The 18382-nt window shown below is 43.3% G+C and overlaps 1 protein-coding gene across 1 annotated transcript in view; it reads left to right on the forward strand.

The window, feature by feature from the left end:
• Positions 1-18382, forward strand: part of HYDIN (HYDIN axonemal central pair apparatus protein) — a 119595-nt gene that overhangs the window by 45297 nt on the left and 55916 nt on the right. The window contains exons 26-39 of the mRNA XM_015812175.1: positions 319-528; positions 1776-1913; positions 4145-4322; positions 5423-5550; positions 5792-5925; positions 7011-7147; positions 7859-7986; positions 9176-9367; positions 10028-10174; positions 10703-10942; positions 12806-12956; positions 14789-14983; positions 16610-16777; positions 18063-18236. Of these exons, the coding sequence (XP_015667661.1) occupies positions 319-528; positions 1776-1913; positions 4145-4322; positions 5423-5550; positions 5792-5925; positions 7011-7147; positions 7859-7986; positions 9176-9367; positions 10028-10174; positions 10703-10942; positions 12806-12956; positions 14789-14983; positions 16610-16777; positions 18063-18236 (2320 nt within the window). The remainder of the gene's footprint in view (positions 1-318; positions 529-1775; positions 1914-4144; positions 4323-5422; positions 5551-5791; positions 5926-7010; positions 7148-7858; positions 7987-9175; positions 9368-10027; positions 10175-10702; positions 10943-12805; positions 12957-14788; positions 14984-16609; positions 16778-18062; positions 18237-18382) is intronic.

Here is an 18382-nt window from a genome sequence, read left to right on the forward strand (position 1 = left end):
TTTCAAAAGTCTGAAGGAAAACCATCAAGCTCAGAGAGCATCAAGAACCCCACAAACTTCATTATTCTTGTCCTAGCCCATTAATCTTTCTCTGTTAGTACCATCTCTCAGAAGTAAAAAAAAAATGTTTGTGCTGCCACTTTGTGCCTTTGTTTTGTTTTGTTCACTGCCCATTTGTTCAAACAGCAACAAGCTAGGAACCTCAAAGCTCTGAAGGGAAGGGGAGGTCTTAACAAGTGCCCACCTATGGGCAGCAGAGCTAGTCATCCTGGGGCATCTTGCAATGGAGCAGTGACTCTTCCTTCCTTGCTCAATCAGGTTTTTGACATCCTGCCACTATATGGAACGTTGCAGCCAAGCGAGACCCAGCAAATGTCATTTACTTTCTATGGCCACGCCAACATTGTTGCTTGTGTCAAAGCACTTTGTGAAGTAGAGGGAGGTCCCACCTATGAAATTCTGCTGCGGGGTGAAGCCTCGCTTGTTCAATATGTGTTTGACCAAAAGGAAATTGATTATGGGCTCCAGGTAGGCTTAATGTGCTGTTTGCTTGTTTATTGAATACACATACACACACATGCATATACAGAGAGAACGCTGTTGAGCTCTCAATCCTCTTTTAGGTCTCCTCTTTTTCCTCATACTTCCTTTTATTCTCTAGAACGGCAGCCCCCAAAGGGGCCTGGTTTTGCATGCTGCCTGCATCCCACAGATTGGGCTTTGCTTGTTTGCGCGGCCCATTTGCTGGCATGCCGTGGCCCAGTGCCAGTCCATGGACTGGGGGTTTTGGGGACCCCTGCTCTAGAAGTCATCCTTCAGGCACATTTACATACACACGTGTCCTCAGATGAAGTCCCATGTTTTGTATTGGTCTCAGCATTTTATGAGGATTTCTGAAGGACTGGGCCTCTAATGTCACAGAAATCTTTCCAGGCTGGAATGATCTGGCATCGGTCCTCATGCTCTTAGAAACGTTTCTGACTGATGGGAGGGAATATCCGATTGTATTTGATTCTAGTGGGCTACTAGAGCCTGCCAGGATGTTCCAACTCTCCCTCTAGCTCATCCCAGCCAGAGGGGAGAAAGGCTCTCAGAGGGGACCCTCCCTAGTTTCCAGTGAGGGACGGGAGGGGAACATCTGTGGATATACAGAAATCCAGAACCTGCATATAAATATAAAAACATATAAATATGTTAGCAAACTGAATAAAATGCCATTACATTTTTCCAGAGGTAAAAATTGAAACAATTTGAATAATGGACGAGTTGAGGCTAGTTAAAAGTTTGGCCACATTTCTTGGAATTGTGGTGCTTGAACATCATTGTAGGATAACACATTTTCATTACTTTGGGTCTCCCTCTCAATGCCTCTAGGCCCATTGGGTTTTCTAATATTGAAACATTGTGTGTGTCTAGTAGAAGAAATCCCTCCCAGCTTGCCTGGTGCAGAGTTGTGAGGGAATCATGAAGGGTGCTTCAGCTGTGCCCAAAAGGAGGTGCTGTTTCGTAGTAGTAGTAGTAGTAGTAGTAGTAGTAGTAGTAGTAGTAGTAGTAGTAGTAATAATAATAATAATAATAATAATAATAATAATAATAATACCTGGAAGGGACCCTGAAGGTCATCTAGTCCAACCCCCTGCTCAGGCAGGAAACCCTATACCATTTCGGACAAAGGGCTGTACAGTCTTTTCTTAAAAACTTCCAGTGTTGGAGCATTCACCGCTTCTGGAGGCAGGTTGTTCCACTGGTTAATTGCTCTCTTCTCTCCTTCTAAGCCCTTTGACCACATCTGTATAGCTGAGATCATTCTGAAAAACACAGGAAAAGTTGGATTTGAATATTCCATACTTGACGCTATCCAGGCCTCAGCTGACAACCCTCCCCCTGGTGTGCCACTGACTCTGCCTGCCACCGTAAGTAAGATTGAAGGAGGCTAAACTGGGGGTTTCAGATTAATTTCTTGACTGGAATGCAGATCTATACAAATTACAGAAAGCAAGCAGACTCTTGCAAATAAACCATCAGAATCCAGAGGTCCTACGCAATATTCCAACAGCCATCAGCCTCAACGCAGTTTCCTGTGAACTCTCTTGGCTTAATAGCTGCTGAGATCTGGATTCTAAGTGCTGCCATCCAAGCGGTCAGCATGTCATGAGAGCTGCAGAAAGTGAGCAAGAGGACCCTAATAAAGTTATGCCAGATATGTTCCTAGGGCAATGAGGAGTGAAACATATTTTAAATCCAAAAGAACACATATCATTCAGCAGCTCAGATGCTTCCTTGTTTCAAAGGCAAAGAGGTACAGCATAATCAGATTTTGTTGATATAGCTGATGTTGAATCGAATCACAATAGAGTTGGCAGGTCGGCCTGTGGCTGCATCCCAATGCCTGCACTTCCCCAGTCCTACAACTCTGAGGTCTTTACCATCAAAGAATCATAGCTATAATAAGCTAACTTAACAATAAAGAATAACCTAAAGAAAACAAGAATAATCAATTTTCCCCAGCACTATTGATAGAATCCAAAGAGTGCCATGCAAATGATGCAACAGCTTTGAGAATTAACTGAATAAGAGAGCTGGAAGGGATCTTGGAGGTCTTCTAGCCCAACCCCCTGCTCAAGCAGGAGACCCTATATCATTTCTGACAAGTGGCTGTCCAATCTCTTCTTAAAAACCTCCAGTGGCTCCTACAACTTCTGAAGGCAAGTTCCACTAGTTATTATCCTCACTGTTAAGAAGCTTCTCTTTAATTCCAGGTTGCTTCTCTCCTTGATTAGCTTCCATCCATTGTTTCTTGTCTTGCCTTTTAGTGTTTTGGAAAATAAGTTGACCCCTCAAGAGTTGTGCTTTCCTGAGAGGATCAGCTCAGGCAGGTCCTTACAATTCCAATATTTGAGGGGCTGTCACAGAGAAGAGGGGGACAACCTATTTCCCAAAAGCACCTGAAAGCCAGGCAAGGAATAACGGATGGAAACTGATCAAGGAGAGATTCAACCTAGAAATAAGGAGACATTTTCTGACAGTGAGAACAATCAACCAATGGAATGGCTTTCCTCCAGAAGTTGTGGGTGCTTCATCACTGGAAGCTTTCAAGAAGAGACTTGTCAGGGTCTCCTGCTTGAGCAAAGGGTTGGACTGGAAGACTGCCAAGGTCCCTTCCAACTCTGTTATTTTGTTATGATGAAGACTAGGAATTACTTCTTTAAATATTTCTTTCCTCCTTTTCTTATTTCTTCCTCTTTCTATTTTCCTTTTTATTGCACTTTTTTATTCTCTTCTTCTTCTCTCTGAGTTTAGTTTACATTGTCTTTTACTATTGTTATTAACATTTTTAATAAAAAATATTTTAAAAAGATATTGCAGTCACATGACAACCTTGCTTAATGATCTGCAGATTCTTCCCTTAACAATGGCAGCTGAGACTGCCAGAATGGCCATCACTAAGTGGTGCAGTCACAGGATATTGTACTTTACAACTGGGACACTTAGTGAAGTGGCAACTGTCGTCCCGATGGTTGTCATAAGTGGAGGGTCACCTGTAGTTATCGTATTCCTCCAACATATTTACTTATTTTCTTTTTTTCTCTTTTATTGATTTGAGTTATGTTAACCAAATATTTTAAAAATTCAATAGTGATATATTTTGACTAGAAAACAGGTATGAAATGTTTTATAGTATATTAAGTTTTAATTGTGCATTGTGTATATGATGTTTTTGAGAATGCTATTCAAGATATATTAACTGTCTGCTGGTATAATCATTGTTTATAATATTTTTAATTACCTATATTCATATTTTTTAAAATATTAAAAAGTGGCATAGCTTATCTGTGCTACCCCTGCACACTAGGAAACAGACGCAGGTTTGGGTTGGATAGCTAAAACCTTTTAAACAGAAAACATTCAAAATCATATTGACTCTCAGAGAAATAGGTTCTCCCCATTTGCTGCCATTTGCAGATTTGATGGGCTTTCTCATCATTCAGAGACTGATACTTTTGCAAGTCAATGATGGACCATCTCTGTACTCTGGAACAAATATCTGGGTATCCTTGGGAGCTGTGAAAGCCAAATGAAAAATTGCTAGGTGTTTTGTGCAAGGGATGAAGAGTTTCATCATTCTGCCTTTTCCATCTTCCAGAATGATATTGGCTCAGGAAAGGAGCAAATATTGAAGGTCTATTACTTGCCAGGAGTTCCAGAGGTCTTTCAGAGAACCTTCCAAATACAGGTGGCTCACCTGGAACCAGATAGGATCACTCTGAAAGGACAGGGAGTTTTCCCTAGAATTTGCTTGGATCTGCCCAGAAATATTCACGGTAAGAGTAATAGTACTTTGTCTTCCCATGAAACTAATATAGCTGAAAAATATGTTAATTCTTTAACAAATATTCACCAGCAGTGTGCAGGAAACACTGTTTTTTGTTTTGAGTTTCAACAACAAACAATATTTTAATTTATAATTCTATCTGAACAGAAAGAAAATCTTTTTGGTCCTGGTTTTCATACTAGGATGCCGAAACATCTTTTTCATACTAGAATCACAAGTATTGGCTAAAAGGATTAATTTTAAATATTGCTTTCTATTCCTGAGAATATTTCAATTTTTTTCTTAAAATCATGCTCTTGGCCAATGAAAAATACCAGCTAGCCATTTTTACCTCAGCCACATATAAACAACAGGTCAAAATCAATTGAGCATGAGCTCAATCAAAAGCAACAACTTTCAACGCTGGACTTGTGTTTTAAAAAGAATCTTGCTAGTTAATTCTTGTGTGCATGACATTTGTACTACAACAGCAAAGAAAAATGCAGTTTAGCTACATTTGCAGTTGTCAGGCTTAAAGCCCAATGCCCTGTATTTAAATAAATAAGCTCAATATCAAAACATAAGTGTGTAAGTAAAAACCTTCCAACCAAACTAACATTGCAGTCTTTTCATTTTGAATGAAAATTTTATTTCATTTTTTAGTATTTTTATTATTTAGAGAGTCCAGCTTTCAGTCAATGCATAATTTTAGGGCAACTTCCAAGAATTAAAAATGCAAAATATATTAAACATTTGTGTGGTTCAAATTAAGGGTGAAAATTAAAATCAGTATCAATAAATAATTAACCATCAAAAGCTTGTGAAAAGAGTTGTTTTCTCTATGTTCCCACTATATTTAAAAATAGGGGGAGGAATGTTTTCTTGGGGAAAGCATTCTATAGCATGGGAGGTCAATATCCTCAGGATACAACCATGGACTGTTCAACCATCCAAATGGAAAGCAGCAAAGGAGCCAGATTAGACCATTAGTATTATTAAATACATCCTGAAAGCTGGAGACCAGAACGTGGAAGCCACTGAAAGGAGCACAGCCTCTTTCGAATGCACTTCTTCTCAGCTCAGAATGCCTGGCCTTTCTCCTTTTTATAGGAAATGAGCGGTACAGCAGCATCCTCAGAGAAGTGAAGCAGCGACTAGAACAGGAAACACAGAAAGATTTCAGCGGTAATTCCGAAGCATTGACCACAGAACCACCCATGGAAGAATCCTTGACCACGGTAAGATGAACAGCTCTTCCATCTGACTGTCAGCTGGGCTGGGTGGAGACACTAAGGTGGAATTGAGCCTCTGAGGAGCACCACACTCCTCTATGACACAACTATCTCAGGGAGTGGAACCAAAGGCCAATTCTTTGGGGAAGGGGCTACATTCTGGTTTGGGTGAGATCAGGATGCAAGAGTAGAAGCCTAACACTGCCACAGACATGCTAGAGTTATTGACTCTTCCTGGTGTCTTAAGCTCAACACACAACTGCAGCTGGAGATGGAAAGGCTACTTGTGCGAGAGCACGCTCTGGAGCAACAGAAGCTGCTGGCCTTGGCTTCAGTGGACGACCCAGCAGCCTGTCAGCGAGCTCGCCGGAAACTGGTCAAGTTAGTGCATATAGCTTATTTCTGGTCCAAGAGGACGGGTTTCCAGGAGTTTTCCCAAGGAATAATCAATGAAATGCATATTCCCAAATCAAAGCTGTTTGCCTGGTCTTTAGGGCCTCTCTTTAGCAGGGTGACACACTGTCTAGGCTGAGAATTTAGCTGTGGTTTTCTCCTCTCTAAGCTGGTTGAACGCTTATGAAATGATTTCTGTGCATGAAGATATAAGGGAAGGGGTCAAATGAAGAATGGTTAAGGAACTAGATGTCATCCCCCAAGCTTCGCAAAGCTGACAGCCTGACATTAGCAACGGGGGAGGGAAGAGTATTGGAATGCAGGGACCAGAGGGAAACCTAAGCATGCCTGTGGAGGAATGAGGAGCACCTGCTAGCCAAGGTCACCCAATAGAATGCAAAGCAGAAAAGCCCATGAAACCGAAGCCCTGTTACCCAAACAATATACCAGCACTTAATTGGACGTTTGCTGATAACAGGAGAGCTGGCCAGGGAAAAGGGAATGTTAATTGCATTATCTGTGTGAAAAAACGCCAGATTAAGCTCCAGTCAAGTGTACTCTTGGCAAAACAATGGTCCAGGAGTCTTTCTTTGCTAGGTGAATGAAAGGGATGATTGACACTAGGTATGTCTAGCTAGCCTAACAAGAAGGACTCGGGGCGACAGGATATCTGTCTTCCAGCACCTGAGGGACTGTCACAGAGAAGAGAGGGTCAGCCTATTCTACAAAGCACCTGAAGGCAGGACAAGAAGCAACAAGCTCTTCAGTGGAAGCTCCAATCTCAAACTAGGGAGAAATTTCTGCCTCCGTGATTTGTGGGTGCTCCATTGCTGGAGGTTTCCAAGAAAAGATTGGACAACCATTTGTCTGTGATGATATAAGGATTCCTGCCATGGACTGATTCTATGATTTTATAGTTTGCTGCTTAACTCCCTTTTTCTCCCTCATAAGCACAGCCTGGTCATGCCAGTCTTTAGTGTGGTTGAAATTAATGAACTGGTGAAATTTGAGATTTTGTAGAAAATATCACTCATCTTGTTTGTTAACATCGTCCACATTATGCTTTTTTTTAGAGCCCAGCTACCTGAGTATATCTTAGATTTTGGCTACATAATTATGGGCACCATCAGAACTCACATCATCAAGATCACAAACACTGGCCACTTCCCCGTCTCCTTCCATGCAGATCGACGGGACCTGCGGGACACAGGTACAAAAAGGGAATCATTCCATCTTTTTCTAGCCTACGTTAAAAGAGTAAACAATGATTTAAGGCCCAAATAATTAAATGGAACAAAATACATTGAAACTTCCCATGTTTACTGGACAAGTGTAGTTTTTTAGTATATTCAAAATATTGTAGTTTTGTTCATTGCTGGTCGTCTCCTATGCCATGGAGATTGCAGTAGACAGAGGGAGGATCTCACAGGATCCCTTTCTAGCCTTGCTCACTTTTATCTGTTTGTAACATGGGTTACTGCTGCCCTTTTACCCCAGACCAGAAGAGGCTTCTGTTACTGTAACCAAAAATAAAGCCAGATTTAGCTTGCTGCTTAGCACCAATAAACAAACAAACAAACAAACAAATAAATGGTAAGCCCTGGTTCAGTCTGTTCAATATGCACACGCGTACACACGTATATATGTAGATGTGCCCACAGACAGTCACTATCACTTACAATTGCTAATGACTATATTCACATGTCACATTAAGCCAAAATTGAGCCAAAGCACTGTGCAATGCTCAGCATGTCAAACTTGGATATCTGTTTCTCGCCATCTATCTTTCTGCAGTTGTTGGTGGGGAACCAGCACCTCTGTACCCTTTGAATGTCTTGGAGATGCAATATGTATGGAGTTCAACAGTGGCTTCTTTTCATAGGTAGTGAGAGCTGTTTCTATTGTTGTTATCCTGAGTCAGGTTTCAACACTGAACTGGATCGGGTGAAGAATCTGCCTTTCTGCGAGACAGAGACATTTGAAATATGGTTTGACCCCCAGAGTGCCGGCTGTGCCCTTGGAGAGAAAGAAGTGCTATTGCCCATTAAGGTGCTTTGAAGGTTCTTTTACACACACACACACACACACACACACACACACACACACACAGAGAGAGAGAGAGAGAGAGAGAGAGACAGACAGACAGACAGACAGACAGACAGACAGACAGACAGACAGACAGACAGACAGACAGACAGACAGACAGACAGACAGACAGACGGGGGGGGGCACACAGAGGCACACACTCCAGAGTTATGCACTGCTACCTTCCCTAAAAGAGGAAAAACGGGCAAAAATTGTCTGGACCAGCTGGGTCAGGCTATGACGCATTGAGGAAGGGGCTCACTTCCGCTTCCTTGAGAGCAGGTGGAACCACCCGCTCTTTCAAGGAGGAATTAACCTTCGCCTAAACCAATTACACACACCCCTCTCAGGCGGACTTAATCGGCCAGGAGGGACCTGGATCTCATGCAGAAGTGGCCAGACTGACCTCTGAGAAAAGCTGTGTCCACTTCCTCAGGTTTAACAGAGTCAAACTTCTCCCAGGCCCCCTCCCCCATCAGTTAGCCCTGCTCCAAGGCCAGAGTCTAACATGGAGTGAATGTGAATGATTTAACCATGCAATGCCTAGCAGATTTCTTCCAGCATCCTTGTAAGGGAACCTCAGAGTTATAGTGTTGCCCATGAAAGGAAAAGTTAGGGGATGTGACGTGAGAGCTGGGCAAGTAGAGTTGAACTAGTATCTGACAAACAGTTTAGCTAGCCTGTCTGTAGAACCAACAGCTTATCCTAACAACTGCAAGAGCAGAATGACTGTGCCTTTATCTAGCGGGGTTGGCTTGGATATGTGAAACAGGCCATTCCTGCTTGGTGGGAAGGAACTTAAAGGCTAAAGGGAAGATCCTCTGACCTGCTTACAACAAGATGGAGTGGAGCAGTGGTTGAGATGGCTCCACAGGACTGGGGTAATGGGGGCTGTCCTTCAGAGCCTGAATTGCCTGGATTATTCCCATTCCCTTTTTCCAATTGTCCTCTCTAATCAGGACCTCTGGGCCCAGGAAAGGTTGTGCCCACTTGCCTCTTGGGGCATGTGCTGGGGCAAGAAATGTGTTTCAGTCCCCCATTTGACCTGTGGTTATGCCAGAAGTTCTGAGGGTGGGGATAGGTGGGTCTGGATGAGAATAGCAGTCATACACTATACATCACGCTCAGGAGGGTTTGATACGATTTGCTGCAGGTTGTGGCTGGTCCCACGTTCCACATCTCTCTTCGGGCCACGGTGATCATGCCATCTCTCTGCATCTCCAGTGACAATCTAGAGTTCTCTGCTGTCCAGTGTGGACAATGTCAGGTGGAGACCATCCAGCTTCACAACCAGCTGCAGGTGGTATGCGAGTGGTTTGCCACAAGCAATGAACAAATGAAAAAGGTAATGCACCACTGAAACAGACCTTGCTTTGCTCTTCTCTGATTGAATCTTGAAAAGCAGCTTGATCTGTAGGAATTTGGGGTGGGATGGAAGTTAAGTTGCTTGAAAGGTGCAGTTTTGGTTCTTAAGCTGAGCCCTTTGGATCTGTGTAACATTCAGGAAAATTTTAAGAAGTGAAAAACAAGATTCTTGTTTTCATATAAATTTAATAATATAACTTGCAAAAGATTTACCACAGAGAATTGATTACACAACTCTTGATTCTGTTTTGTTCCATGCAAATCTTTCAAAATGCAAAATAAGACTCCACAAAGCCTATGTCCCTATCCTCTACTTGATCAGTTGTTGATCATATACTATGGATCAGGAATATGCCTATGCAGTGGAGAAGGTGGAGTTGAATTCTTGTTTCTCTTGAAACCTCCATGACCCTCAGCTGCCTGCAAAAGGAAAACCTTTCATCCTTGTTCATATGGATGGAAAACCCACCCTACTTCCAGGGATACCGTAAAGGTGTTTCTAGAAGCTCAGTCAAAAGTTTGGTGTGGGCTGAGGCAATAATTCTCATCTTCTAGAGTGTGCTGTCCTTCAGAAGGATTCTTCGGAATGGAATAAAGAGGCAAGCTTTGTTCTTGACTTCATTGTTTGTTGTAAGCTCAGGTGGTTAAGCACATGCCGATGACCTTGCGCCGGAAAATGTGTGAACACAAGGAGAAGCCCCATGTCTTTGAGATGATTCCCCCGTATGGGATCCTGGCTCCCGGAGAGCGGCTCAATGTGCAGGTCAAGTTTGCCCCAAGAGAAGAGGTACGAAATGAGAAAGCTGTTTGGAGCACAACAAATATCCAAAGCGTTTTCAGGAAGAGCAGAGATGCATTGATGGCAGGAGAGGCAAAGAAAGGCAGACCATCCAATTCCTCATGCAAAGTAGATTTATTAAGGAGTCATCACGCCTGGATATTTCCTCACCTTCCCTGCCAGGATTCTGCCCACATGCCGTTCCTGCTCTTCAGTTGGCTTTATATATGGAAGAGCAGCTGGACTCTCCATTCTGAGCTCAGGCACTAGGAAGGGAACACTACCCCAAAAGGACTGGCCAGACAGTGATTATATTCCAATAGTCCAGATAGACAGCAAATCTTTTGGGCTAACTCTTTGCATTAATGCCTATTTTCCAACAGGACAGAACCCAAATATGTCTTTCTTTTTTGCCAGCTGTTCTGAGTTGAACAAACGTTACCAACTGAAGCTGGGAGGCTTTTGGGTTAAGATGATTTGGGGGCCTTTTTACCTGTTCTTATTTGTAATAAAGTGATATTATTTTTTACATCTTAGAAAATGTACCAGAATGTCCTGATCTTAAGCATTTCGCAGAGCACTCAGCAACTGTTGCTGAATGTCTCTGGGCAAGGTCTGGAGCCACGTCTTGAATTCAGCCCCTCCCTCCTGGAACTGGGGCCTCTCCTTCCCTATGGCATTGGAGATGAAGCCGAAGTGGTGGTGAAGAACCCCTGCAGCTTCCCTATTGAGTTCTACTCCTTAGAATTGGACCAGCAGTATCTTCTAGAAGAGCGGGTGAGCCATTTGTGCCAGTTAAGAATAACTCAAAGTGTTTACTGTATAAATAATGCTCCTCCAAGAAAATATTCTGAGGTCAGCAATTAAAAGGTCCTTTGGATGCAGAAATGCATCACAATGTCTGTAGACCTTAGAATAGGTTGTGCAGTTTTCTTGAGTCAAGGACCACACTTGAAATGGTTGGGGGCCACTCTCCCAAAATTAAAGGGGACCAGAGAATGAACCACCACCCAGACCCAATCACACATCCCCTCCCAGGTGGCCTTGACAACCAGAAGGCTTAGACTCGAACAAGGGAGTGGCTGACTTAACAGCTACAAGACTCCTGCCCGCTTCCTCAGATTCAACAGGATCAAACTTCACGCAGATAACTTCACCCTTTTAACCTTCAGTAGTTCTGCCCCAACACAGAGTGAATCCCAGCAATTTTATCCACAAGATGCATAATATATCTCACCGTTAAGCCTTCTAGGGAGAGACCAGGTCACCTGAAACCACTGGGCGGCTGCAATAAGCGGCTACCAAGGCTTTGGCCGGACTGTATAGCAGACCTTCCAGAACCAGCCAAGCTCCTTCTGGAGTCCAGTTGGTTCCATCAATCCCCTGGAGTTAGCCGGTCTAATAGGACAAGCCTCCCTGCAAAGGCAGGAGGTGACAGAGAGCTAGAGGCTTAACAGGGAGTGATCTCATCAAGGCAGAGAGAAAGCAATATCTCCTCAAAATCCAGAACACCTTGTCATAGCTCTGACAGTCAGATGTTACCACTATTATGCATTGGGCTCTGGATACCTGGGGCCAGGCTGTTAATGGTGGCCATGAACTCCTGAACTACCTCAGACCCTGTCCCCAGAGAAGATAAGCTGAAGTCCCCAAGACTTCAAGGGAGGAGCTGGTTCCGATAACTTATGGGGGTGCTGGCACATTCTCTCCTCAAGGGACTATTGCTCAGCCCAACTGTCTGGACAGTTTTCATCCAGTCACCAACCTCCCCTTTTTAGGGAATGTTGTGGAAAAATTGGCCACATGGCAGCTTCAGAGGATCTTGGATGAAGTGGATTGTCTGGACTGCTTTTAGTCAGGATTGAGGCCAGATTATGGGACTAAAAAAGAATTGATTGTGCTCTTGGATGACCTCTGGCAGGAGTGAGATGGGGGCAGTGCTGCCATTCTTGCTCTTTTGACCTGTCAGTGGCATTCAGTATTGTTGATCATGATATACTTCTGGACTAGCTTCAGGAGTTGGGGGCACTGTGTTGTGCTGCTTCTCCTTCCTCAGGGTCTGTTTAGTTGGTGTGGATGGAGGGAAGAAGTCCAGCAACTTGTTGGGTGCCACAGAGCCTGGTCCTCTCTCCCTTCCTATTGAACATCTGCATGAGGTGATCTGATGGCTTGAAATGAGATATCATCAGTATGATGATGATACCTAGCTTTACATCTCCATGCTGGGTTACCTGAGGGATGCTGTGTATGTCCTGTCCTAGTGCCCTAGAGGCTCCTGTGGTCTGGATGAGGTGCTCAGTCCAAACTAGACTGAATGGATTTGGGTGCTTGCACTTTCTGGGGACAAGGTACAATTCTTCATATTCTTGATTGATGAGATTCATGCCCAACCTATTGAATGAACTAGACAGGTAGAAACATCTGAGAGAAGAAGGTCCCTTTGATAGCCCAGTCCCAAGCCATGGAAAAAATGATAGGTGACATCTAGAATTGTAGAAATTGTTCTTCTAAAAAGAAACAAGAGTTTCTAAGAAAAGAACAAATCTAGATGGACAGAGCATTTCAAAATAATCCTCATCTGGACTGTCTGAGAGTGCCATGCTCAGAAAGTCTTTGTGGTTTGCCCTATCTTGACTGCAGATTTTGCGGATGCTGAAGGGCTACGATAACCACCATATCCTTCTGTTGCCTCCTCGGATGCCTGGAGAGAAGCTGCCTATTGAGGTGCTGGAATATTTTGAGGAACAAAAGAAGATTCAAGGCGACCAGGAAGGATTGAATCTGGATAATGGTGAGGGAGGGCCCCGTGGCCGGTAGGTCTGTGGCGGCCAGCAAGGAGCAGCGTGTTTTGCTCTGGCCTTTTCTGTCCATGGAAAAGAGCAAACTCCTTTTGACTTTTATTAAAGAAACTCTCTTTTTTATTAAAGAAACTCTCTAATTTTCTACCTCTGAAGAGAAGTCTAGTGATGGTAATGCCAGGAAAAAGGATAAAGAGGCAGAAACAATGTGCCTCACACAGATTCATTTTATTTAGCCATTAGGGCAGAATATCTCCTAGAAGTACTTGTGTCAATTTCCACAGAAGGAAGGTTGCCACTTAATTGATTTTCTTTCCCTTTGAATACGGAATAAACCTTCTGACTCCTTCCTGGAGGAGCAATGTAGGTGTAAGATAAAGGTAAAGGTTTCCCCTGTCCAGTCGTGTCTGGCTCTAGGGGTTAGTGCTTATCTCTATTTCTTGACTGAGGGAACCAGCATCGTCCAGAGACCCTTTCTGGTGTCATGACTATATGCCGAGGCACACAGAAGACTGTTACCTTCCCAGCAGAATGGTACCTATTAATCTGCTCACATTTGCATGGTTTCAAACTACTAGGTGGGCCGGAGCTGAGGCAGGTAATGGGAGTTCACTTTATTGCCTGGCACTCAGGTCTTGAACCCCGGGTTGTCCGCTTTCCAGCGGACAAGCTCAGTGTCTTTAACCACTGAGCCATTGCATCCCCTCATGATTTAGGTATATCTTCACATTAATCATTCAGATTAATGTGATAAACAAATATAGAAGTAGAAACAAATCCTTTGAGTAGAAATAGTTGGGCCGTGGAGCCAGTATGATCTTTGAAGTATCTTCCATGCAAATGAAACCACTTAAGTGACTGTGCAGTTTCCCTTTGGCAACCAGGAACAATGGCTGCTTGGGGAGAGGCAGGGGGAGAGTTGGTGCTCTGAGTTTGGTTAATTCCAGCCACAACACTAACCGAGCAAGCCAGCTGAAGGCAGAAGCTGTATGCACTGCCTGTAGTCCAGGAGAGTTGCCCCACCCATCATCTTGCATGGAAACCACAGGCTTCTTGCTCGGGGTTGTTCACAGGTTTGCAATCCCAGAGGCAAAGGGAGGGAGACCCAACCCTGCTTGGCGTTTTTCAGCCTGAAGCTGGGACCCTTCTTTCCCAACACACAGAGCCATGAAAAGGCGAACAGTCTTGACATGGCGCTGAAGAGCCAGGCTCGAAACTGGGAGACTGAGTTGCACATGGCAGCCAATCCAGACCATCCCACAGCAGGGTTGTGGTGAGAAAACAAGAGGCCAGAGCATTGGACATATAGACTATCTTGAGCTGGCCAGAGATAAAGGTGGAGTAAACATCAAATCCATAAAATAAGATAAACAGAAGAAATTAGATCATTTGGCTGAAATATTTCCTTGTTTTGATTGTTAAGAATTGCTGCCTATTCCTGGCAAGGCCTCGTCTAGTCATACTCCCGCTCCAGTTGGAACAATTAATTCCACATTAACTTTTTATTCCAAAATAGCACTGCCTATTTAACAAGAACTTAATTTTATCATTGATTTAATGGAGACACATATAAGTGTGGCTACAGTGTCTGTTCTGAGCCTATCTGTGTCCCGGATAGATGCAGAACCGTGAAGAAGCCTTGAAGTCGAGGCAGGGAGCAGTCATGCCAGAAGCTTCTCCCATGGGAGAAATAGCGAGTGGCTGCAATTACTCTCAAGACTCTGCTGTGCTTTGCTCTAGAATGCTCTCTTGGAAGCCTAAGGGCAGTGAGCATTCTTACCGGTCTGGTGTGCATGGCGTCCTTCCTCTTTTTGCTCCCGGACAGAGGAAGAAGAAAGCACTCACTTTTCTGAACATGGAATGAAGCCTCACCCTTCGGTTGTGCAAGCAGCAGCCATGGGGGCCTCTGCTCTTCCTTCTCTGTCACTCTTGGACAATAATCGGACGCTCCAAGCAGAATCCAAAATTGATCAGGAGGAAGAAGAGGAAGAAGACGGAACCGAAAAAGGTCAAGTGCAAGGTGAGTGCGTTCTTAGTTTTAGATGCAGAAGGACTTACTTGCTTCCTCTATTTTGCTGGTAGCTATTTATTTTATTTTATTTTATTTTATTTTATTTTATTTTATTTTATTTTATTTTATTTTATTTTATTATTTTATTTTATTTTATTTTATTTTATTTTATTTTATTTTATTTTATTTTATTTTATTTATTTTTTCAATAATTTAGAACTTGTCTCCAAGGGTTCTTCTAGTATAAATACCAAGTTATCCGCAAATGCTTGTAGTTTGTATTTTTCATCTTTTATCCCCATTCCCTTAATTTCTGGGTCTTGTCTAACATTTCTATTCAACACTTCCAAAGTTAGTATAAATAGCAATGGAGATAATGTACACCTGTGGTGGCGAACCTATGGCACGGGTGCCACAGGTGGCACTCAGAGCCCTCTCTGTGGGCATGCGCACCATCGCCCCAGTCCTAGGTCTTCAGCTGGGTTTTATAAAACCTTTTCGCTTTAGGCCTCCGCCGCCATGTGCAAAAACAAAAAAAAGATTCAATCAATCAATCAATTTCAACTTCTTGCAGGAAAAAAAAAGATCTCTCAAAGTTGGAATTGATTGATTGAACTTTTTAGTCTCACCCAGTCTGAGTTACCACCACAGCCACGCCTACCCACTGGGCCACGCCCACCCAAATGGCCACATCCACCCAATGGGCCACGCCCACCCGGCACCGGAGATACATAAGTGGGTTTTAGGTTGCAGTTTGGGCACTTGGTCTCTAAAAGGTTCGCCATCACTGATGTACACCCTTGTCTTGTACCTTTTTTATATTAACATTCTCTGTAAAATCTCCATTTACAATTACTTGGCTGTTTGTCTAAGGTATATTGTTTTAATTATATTTATAAATTTTTCTTCAAAGCCCATACAGTTTAATTGTTGAATCATAAATTGCCAATTTACATTATCAAAAGCTTTCTGTGCATCTAGGAAAATTAGTGCCATTTGTTTCCCTGGATGCATTTCATAGTATTCCAATGTATCCAAAATGATTCTTCATCAATGATTTGGACAAGGGGATAGATGGGGAACTTATCAAATTTGCGGATGACACCAAGCTGGCAGGAATAGCCAACACTCCAGAAGACAGGCTTAAGATACAGATGGACCTGGACAGACTTGAACACTGGGCGCTATCTAACAAAATGAAATTCAATGGTGAAAAAAGTAAGGTTCTACATTTAGGCAAGAAAAACCAAATGTGCAGGTATAGTATTGGGGATAATTTTTTCAAGGATCATAGAAGATGGGCTTCAGGAAGACACCTGCAATTTCCTTCAAAATGTAATTGGTCTAATCATGGATGGAGATCTTAACTTACTTGTGGTAGGATTTCCCATTTCCTATGCAGTTCAGAATTCTTTTAAATCTTTGCTTTATCCAAGGATCCCCTTGCATCCCAAACAGTTTGTCAAGCTTCCCCCCATTTGTAAGATGCAAGTTGAAAAAATTGGGAAACTAAATAGATGGTTCTAAAATCTACAGATGGATGCTAGGGGAGCATTGCTACAGAAGATGTCTAAAAGCAGTTTGAAAATAGTGCTGCTATCTGGTTGACCAAAATGCCAGGTTTTTTTCCAGCAGGGAGTCAACAAAGCCTCAACAAGCATAAGGAAACAGTTGGAGAGCTAGACAACAATCCTGTTTCTAAAGCCATTGCTCGCCATCTTGGCATTGATATCTCTCCAGAAGGACGTGCTGCCAGAAATCGCAGGGGTATTGCTATTATAATTCACGGAGCTCCCCTTACAGGTAAATGGCTTTTCTTGGACAACCAGGGTGTGTGTGGAGTAACACAGCTGCCTGCCCCAAGCCGTGCCCTCTGATACTAGGTTGGGCAATTTTCACTGATTCCTCTGCTTTTTTTTTATTCCTCTCCCAATCTTTTCTAATTAGTTCTTTTATTTAGTGTTAAGAATTTGGCTTTGGTTTCCTAAGTCTTGAAAAGGAATGTCCTGTTCACCCCATATAAAATATTAAATGCATGTGGGTTTAAGATTTTGTTATGGTATAATGTTTTTCAGCTTTAGGAGTGCTGGTCTCCTAGCCTCCTAAAGTCTAACTGCCCCCTGTACCTACTGAATTATGGTAAATTAATTAAGTTAGATTCAGAACAATGATAGTAGAGCAAGCCAGCTTTACAGAGAGTTGTTCCACACTCTACCACTACCAGGTCCTCTTAACACCAAACTGAAAGATATTCCACACACTGTGGGACAAACTTTATGTGGCTTTTGTAGACTGAAGGTATCTTCAGTTCAACCCTGAGGCAGGTGATGAGGAAAACTGGCTGCCTTATCCACTCAGACCGATTATGAAGTTGTACAAGGAAACACCAAGTTGAAAACTACTCTGTAGGCAAAAGAATTTAGGTTCTAGCCCCAAATCTATAGCCTAGGCCAGGGGTAGGCAACCTTGGCTCTTTTATGACTCGTGGACTTCAACTCCCAGAATTCCTGAGCCAGCCATGGACTAGGAAGTCCATGTTTAATTTCCCCTAACATTCATTGTGCAACATAAAGAACTTTTATATCAGTCAGATTCAATATCCTGCCTTCAGGACATAGTGTGGTGGCGCAGTGGTTAGGATGCAGTACTGCAGACTCCTTCTGCTGATTGCCAGCTACTGCAGTTCGATTCTCACTGGCTCCAGGTTGACTCAGCCTTCCATCGTTCCGAGGTCGGTAAAATGAGGACCCAGATTGTTGGGAGCAATAGGCTGACATTTGTAAACCGCTCAGAGAGGGCTGGAAAGTGCTGTGAAGCGGTATATAAGTCTATTGCTATTACTGTTAACCTCTCCTGGAGATAAAATGATATAGCCACACAAGGGTATCTTTGCCCTGTTCACCTGACCTCAGATCTGGATGTCCATGCAGCCAGACTGACCACTAGTTGCATTCACCTGTGGAATCTGACACAAAAACTTGCCTTCCTATTGTCCTAGCTATACAATATTTTGATAACGAAATGACTGTGGGCAAGGGAATCCAGATGTGTCTGTGTTTGTGAACTTCTGTATCTTCCATTCCCCCAGGGAAGACCAGTGCTGCTGTAGTCCTGGCCAAACACTACAGTGCAGCCTGCTTGTCCATTGATTCGGTGGTCCTGGAAGCCATCTCAGATGGGAGCAGTTCAGCAGGGCTTCATGCACGTGAACTTTGCATCCGAGCTGCTATTGAGCAGGCCCAGCGAGAGAACGAGGATGGTGGTAAGCAAGATGAGTGAGTTTGGGGGAGTCCAGCATTACCTCATGTTTCCAAACAAGCCTTGCTTTCCTCCCCTTCCATCTCTTCTTGGTCCAAATTTAATATCTCTGTAGGTCAGTTTGATCTCTGTCTGTGGCTTTGGCTACTC

Source organism: Protobothrops mucrosquamatus, unplaced genomic scaffold (genome assembly GCF_001527695.2).
Source record: "Protobothrops mucrosquamatus isolate PMUCROS unplaced genomic scaffold, P.Mucros_1.0 scaffold74, whole genome shotgun sequence".
Classification (NCBI taxonomy): Eukaryota; Metazoa; Chordata; class Lepidosauria; order Squamata; family Viperidae; genus Protobothrops; species Protobothrops mucrosquamatus.